The sequence below is a fragment of the Lupinus angustifolius genome, chromosome LG11, assembly GCF_001865875.1.
Source record: "Lupinus angustifolius cultivar Tanjil chromosome LG11, LupAngTanjil_v1.0, whole genome shotgun sequence".
NCBI classification, from domain to species: Eukaryota; Viridiplantae; Streptophyta; class Magnoliopsida; order Fabales; family Fabaceae; genus Lupinus; species Lupinus angustifolius.
Genome location: NC_032019.1, coordinates 6,660,276 through 6,667,132, shown reverse-complemented (window position 1 = coordinate 6,667,132; position 6,857 = coordinate 6,660,276). Strand labels below are relative to the sequence as shown.

General features: G+C 31.4%; 1 protein-coding gene across 1 annotated transcript; it reads right to left on the bottom strand.

The window, feature by feature from the left end:
* Window positions 4,549–5,873, bottom strand: LOC109359440 (uncharacterized acetyltransferase At3g50280-like). The gene has a single exon (XM_019604110.1). It carries the CDS (start codon window positions 5,871–5,873, stop codon window positions 4,566–4,568), a length of 1,308 nt encoding a protein of 435 aa, XP_019459655.1. The 3' UTR covers window positions 4,549–4,565.

Below are 6,857 nucleotides of genomic sequence, written 5' to 3'. Positions count from 1 at the left end.
TTCTATCTATATTTATTTTAACAATTTTCTTTAACCCTTCAAGCATTTCGATATAAGCTTCATATAATTCATCGTATGGAGGAGAGTCATTTGAGCATGATGAAGTATAGGAATGTACCTCAATAGAATCATCTTCATCACTAGATGTGCACTCCTCATGCACTTCTGCCATAAGGCATACCTATGAATTTATCTCCTCATCGGATGAGCTTGAAGTCGAATATTTCTCGGAATCGTTCCAAACAATGTATGCTTCTTTTGACTTGGACATTCGAGAGTTGCTCTTCTTGTTATCAAATTTCTTGAGCTGGCTCGGGCACTGATGGTTCATGTGGCCCGATTTTCCACACTCATAGCAAGTGAAGCATTCTTTGGAAATCTTGCTTTTTTTGGTTGAGTTCTTGGCTTCTTTCTTTAGATTCTTGATCCCTTCTTTCTTCTTGAGATACTTCTTGAATTTTTCAAATAGGAGAGTTAAGTCTTCATCGGAATCAGAATCTGAACTAGAATCCTCACTTTCTTGATCTTCTTGAAATCTTGTAGCTTTGAGTGTGATCTTGTTCTTGTCTGACTCTTCATTCATTGTCAAGCACCCTAACTCCATTTCATGTTCTTGGAGTTTCCCAAATAGAGTAGCTAATGGCATGTAGTCTAAGTTCTTTGACTCCATTATCGTGGTTACCTATGGTTTGACAAATCAGCATTAGTAAAAGTTTTATCAAGGGCGACCAAATGATTTACAACATGAGTAAAACGTTTTTGCATATTACCTATAGATTCATTAGGAAGCATGCGAAATAATTCATACTCATGCGTAAGCGCATTTAGTCTAGCGCGCTTAACTTCGTTTGTGCCTTCGTGGGTAACTTGTAAAGTATCCCACATTTCTTTTGCATCACTGCGAGACTCTAAAGAACTCATCATAAGATAAGGCCGAAGCAATAATGTTCTTGGCCTTAAGAGAGCTTGCCCCTTATTTTCCCTAGCATATTTGCCACTTGGCACACCAAGTTTTCTACTAAAACTTGTAGTGCATGTGTGACCATGTGTACCACAATAGAAACAAGTAGGCATGTTATTATTTGACTTCTTATGCATATGAACTACTAGATTTCTATATGGTCTTTTCTTAGGTTCAGGTTTATATCCAATTCCAGATTGATTACCAACGTTTCTTGTATTAGCAAGAAATGTGTTAAGGTTTTCTTGACTATATGTAAACTTTGAAAGTTTTTGTTTCAAAATAGAATTTTCTGCATTTAAACTCTCACAAGTATCACATATAGAAAGTTGACATAATATAGAAGTAGAGCAATCACATGAGGTACATGCATAGATAAGATCAAGAGTTTCATTTTCAAGTTTAAGTTCATATAATTTCTTTTGCATTTCAATTATTTTCTTTTCATCTTCAAGCTTTAATTAACTCCTTGTCTTCATCAAAACATATGCAAAATATTACTAATGCAATCCTTGACGCTTTGCACTTTCAGTATTATATTTGGAAATCATGTATTGCGTGAGCATATATCATATAGGTAGTTTACCATGCAATAACAAGCTGATTTTACACTGTTTAATCGATTATGAATAGTGTTAATTGATTAATAGAATAACAGTTTCAACAGAAAACTAAAAATTTGAAAACAATTATTTTCAACAATCTGTTAATCGATTAAATGGGCACTTAATCGATTAACTAGGACTTTAGACAGTTTTCTATTTAAACTGAAATCTCAGAATATGTGGCAGAAGAATCTATACATTTTTACATCATCCTCTCTGTATATTTTCGAGTTACTCATTGTTATATCTTGGAGAAAATATTGCATATTGAATTAGGAGAAAGATTAGATCATGCTAAGGCTTTAGATTTCATATGCATTATTGCATGTTCTTTAAAAAGCTTCCTTGCATCAATCTTGTATTTCTTGAAAAGAAAAAGAGATAGTTTTGTTATGATTGTATATTTTCAGAAACCTCGTGCATGAACATTCATATTAGACTAGGACGTCTTGCGAGTTCTTGCTTAGGTTTTAGTCTTTGATCTTTATTGTAATATTAAGTACTCATTCATAACTCAAAGCATTGTAATTCAAGGATTGAGAAAATCCTAGGTGCGGTTAGGTAAGGTGTTCTTCACAAAGACTTGGAGGTCTTGGGATAAAGAGCGATACCTTGGCTGGGGCTGAATCGTGGTAAGAAAGGTTTTCTTGGAGGCGGTTTTGGGAAATGTCAAACCAAGGGTGACGAAGTTCTTTGGGTTCTAAGAAAGGAGCGTTCGAGTCTTGTAATTGGAAGCGCGTATGTAACGTACATTGTGTTCTATATTGAAGAATGAAAATCTCCTAGATCAGAGGGGAGGACTAGATGTAGTTTTATAATGGACAGCAAAATGAACCAGGATAAAATCATTGCGGAATCTTTTCTATCCATTTCTCTTTTATATTTCAAGATGTTTTATTTCTCTTTTCTATCCCTTTCTCTTTTAAAAATATTTATTGTATCTCTGCTTATCTGTTTGTAAATAATCGTGCAAGCAGTTGTTCTGGTCATTCTGTTTCTGGTGTGTGTTAATCGATTAAGCCCACTAGTTAATCGATTAACTGATCATTTTTCAGCAATTGTGTAAAAACCAAAAAGTGGAACTTGAGCTCCGCCACACCTATTCAACCCCCTTCTAGGTGTATTTTACCACTGATACCTAACATATATATCTTTGAGTAACATGAAAAAGACAATGTCCAATGTATTAAGAAAAAGAATTTATAGAGTACATGTTTCAATCATATTTTCTAAAAAAATGTTAATTTTAGTAGTGTTATTTAAATTTTTGAATTGTAGAAATTTTCATATTTATTTGATTAATATTATGAGATGAAATTATTTATTGAGAAAAATTTTGTTGTTAGTTTGAGTGTCATGTTTATTATATAGGTATTATTTTGATTTTCAGGGATAACGAGGGTACAATTAAGGTTGTTTTGCAGCATACTCTGGTATTCAAGATTCTCTATATGCATAGTTGCTTTTTGCTATTATTGCTATTGAGATTGCTATTTCCAAAGGATGGAAAGACATATGGTTGGAATGTGACTCGACTATAGTAGTGGATATTTTCAATGAAAAGTTTACTCCCCCTTGGAAGCTCATTTGGAAGTGGAGTCAATGTCTCTTTCTTATTCAATCTTTGAACCTTAAAATTTCTCATATCTATTGAGAAGGTAATGTGTGTGTTGACAAGCTTGCAACCTTTAGAGTCATGTCTAGGAGGGGTTTTTGGTGGGATAATACTCCTAATTTTATCAAAGATGATTCCCTTAGGAATAGACTTACATTGCCAAATTATAGATTCAAACATATGTAATGACTCTTTTTCTATTTGGCCTTCTTGAATAAATATGGGTGCAGTGGCACCTACTGCTTTAAAAAAAATTCAACCTTAAATATATTCTAAAGTATTTTTATATTTAACAGTAACAAATGTTAATAATATCAATTTCATTAAATTGATGCTAATTTTATAAATTTATACTATGCATTAAAAAGTTTATTGCAATATTTTTATTGAATTTATGCGATAAAAATATTTTCAATGCTATAATTATTATGAATTTAAGAGCAACATTTGTCAAGTGAGCTTATCGTCATTTTGAAATGGATTAATTCTAAGTTGATAGTTAGAAGTTATTCTTACTTAACATATAAACTATTTATAATAAGTTTCCAAAAAGTTTTTGAGTTCATATTTTTTAATCATAATTTTTTTACATTCTTACCAAATTTTAGTTGGTTATTTAAATTTCTAAATTTAGAATTTTTTAGATTTATTTGTTTCACACATGGCATTATGTGGTAAGATTGGAATCTTGTTTTTATTATATACCTTTAGATTTTAAATTCATTCCTAAATATGTTTTAAAGTATTTTCCTTTAAAAACAATAAATTTTATTAATATAAATCCTATTATTTTTCCATTATTTTTATAAATATTCTTACTTTTTATTAAATAATGTTATTAAATTAATCCAATTATAAAAATGTCGGTACTATCAAAAATAATTTTATCATGTTGTTAATGTTATCAAATTGGGAAGACACGGAAAGTAATTGTCATACATCTAAATATGGAATTTACCAAAATCCATTTGAACTTATTTTCTAGAAGACTAATAGAGATGCTAGCTTTTTTTTATAAGTAAAAGTTTATTAATAGATTGAAGAAGTAAAATATCACCATTACAAAATATAATATTATATATATAAATATGAGTGCTAGCTAAATATCTCCACCACAACTGAATAAAGAAGAAAATAGAATAATGTGAGACTCTGAATACTGATTGTGGACGAAGAAAGAACATAAACATACTAACAACATTCAAACAAGCTTTATATAAATTTATTCCATACACTAATCTAATATAAACCTTTCAAGCATAGACAATTGCCAAGAACAAAGCTTATAGTAAAAACTAGAACAGAAACCAGAAATCATTATTCATTGCATAATATAGCACATACCCTTTTTAGATCTAAACTCAAGGTGGTTTAACCCCACTCTTTAGATGGAAAAGGGATCCATGAAGTGAGGGTCATTTCCAATGGCCTCCAAAACCTCATAAGGAAGGCACACCATAATGTCAATACTACCTTCTTCAGCCCCAGCAAACAAAGTAGATACCCTATTCATTGGCATGCCATTTCTAACTGCCACTGGTTTGCCCCAACCAAAGTCATTACCATAAACATTGAACCTTGGAGAACTGCTAGTTCCCAACATATTACTTAACCCACCTGCCTCAGAAATGCTTTGAGGTCTCACCCAAGACTCATAGAGAATCTTCAACTTCTCATCAGAGTAGGAAGCTATCATCTTATGCATCTCCAATGCACCTTTTCCTAGCCCACCTTCTAGTAGTAGCTCTCCTGCTTTCATTCTAATACCATCAATAACCAATGCGTTTCCAAAATAACTATCTGGTAATGGTGGAACTATTCTCTCTCTAACGCCTATCACTAAGAAATAGTGGCACTCTTTTTCCGGGTCAAGTTGTTGGTTACGGATCACAGTGCGCCAAAGGTGAGTTAAGAGTGCTTGGAGAGAAGATATTTTGTCTGTGCCTGCTTCTTCATTAGCTTTTGATTTGATTTCTGCGATTTTCTCCTTGGTAAAATGGAAAACCCGTTCATAATTGGTGCAATCCTCAGAGTTTTCCGTTTGGTCTTCTTCATTGAAAGGAAATCTTATAGGACAACGATTGGGATGGAGAAACCAATGCTCCAGCAATGGAAGTTTGGACACTACATCACAACCTCGTGAGATTTCAGCCCATGAATTAATGAAATGCCATAATGACGTACCATCCGCAACTAAATGATTTATTGAGATACCAATGAAGATGCCATCAACTAGCTCCGTTATTTGCACTGCAAGCAATGGATGTGATGTACCTTGATAGTTTTTAGCTCCACTGAGTGGAAAGAAAGAATGGAGAATGGAAGGAACATATTTAGAGTGAAGAATGTCAGAAACACAAGTGTTATCAGACACAACAGCATGAACAAAAAGGGCACCTGCATTGTTACAAAGGATGTGAGAGGAAACAGTGTTGTCCTCATCATGTGGGACGATTACAAGACGGCCAGCAAGTGGTGGAAAGAAAGCAAGAGTGGATGAAAGGGATTGTTTGAGATGTTGGATTTGGTGTTCTACGTTGATAGGGTTGTTAAAAAGTAAGCCTTTGTTGTCCGTCTCAAATGCCATGCATGTTAGATCCCATGGAGTTAAATGGATTATCTTAGGTGATGATGAGTCACCAAAGACATCACTCTCTACTTGGACGGAACTTGTGGAAATGATATCTACCATGGGGTTCATCTAGGGAAAAGTCTACCTCTCTCTACCCCTTATATACTAAAGTGTGAGAATTTATTTATATTTTAATTATTAATTCTAAGAAAATCTAATTATTTAAATTTATTCATTGTTTTAAGTTATTGGATTCCCAGTAAGTAGATTCCCTTTTTATAATAAATATGATAAGTTTTATGTGCTTATCTATATTTCATTGACATTACTGAGAAATAAATGATAAATATTTCATAATAGTATAAAAATACTTAGATTGTCATTTTATATATATATATATATATATATATATATATATGAATTTCATATATAAGTAATAGATTTTGTCTCATGTCCTCTTTATCATTATTATTAGATGTATTAAAATTATTCATAATCTACAATTCATCTAATTAAAAAAATTAAATTCATCTTAATAGATTTAAATGGATATAATCATATGAATAATTTTGAACTTTTGATAATAGATGAATTCAAATTTATCCAATAGTATCAAATTGGATGGATAACCAATCCATCGGGAAAAATAAATATTCATAACTCCTTTCCTTTTCAATTTCCTACTTATTTCAACTCTCATTTTCTTATGTGTTTCTAATTCACACCTTGGTTTTTTATTAAATTAAATTATCATATTGACGCACATATATTCTTAGTAGCAATTGCTCATATGTTAGTGAGATTAATAGTATAACACATGGATATGATTAATATTATTAAATATGTATCACATATATATCTATTAAAAACTTTACACGTATAATATTAAATCATGCATGTTTGTAGCATGCCATAAAGAAATGGAATTTTAAAGTTAAAAAACATACTTTTTAAAAAGTGTTTCTTAATTAAATAAAAACATTTTTTTAAATAATGCAATTAATTTAATTTTTTTAATAAATTAATGCTATTAAACGAATGGCAATGCTATTAAAACATTTTTTTAATGTTGTTAGTGTTAGTAAATTGTGAGTGACACTTACT

What these genes read in the sequence shown, in the direction of transcription:
- LOC109359440 (XM_019604110.1), bottom strand. Translation starts at nt 5,873, where the DNA reads ATGGTAGATATCATTTCCACAAGTTCCGTCCAAGTAGAGAGTGATGTC.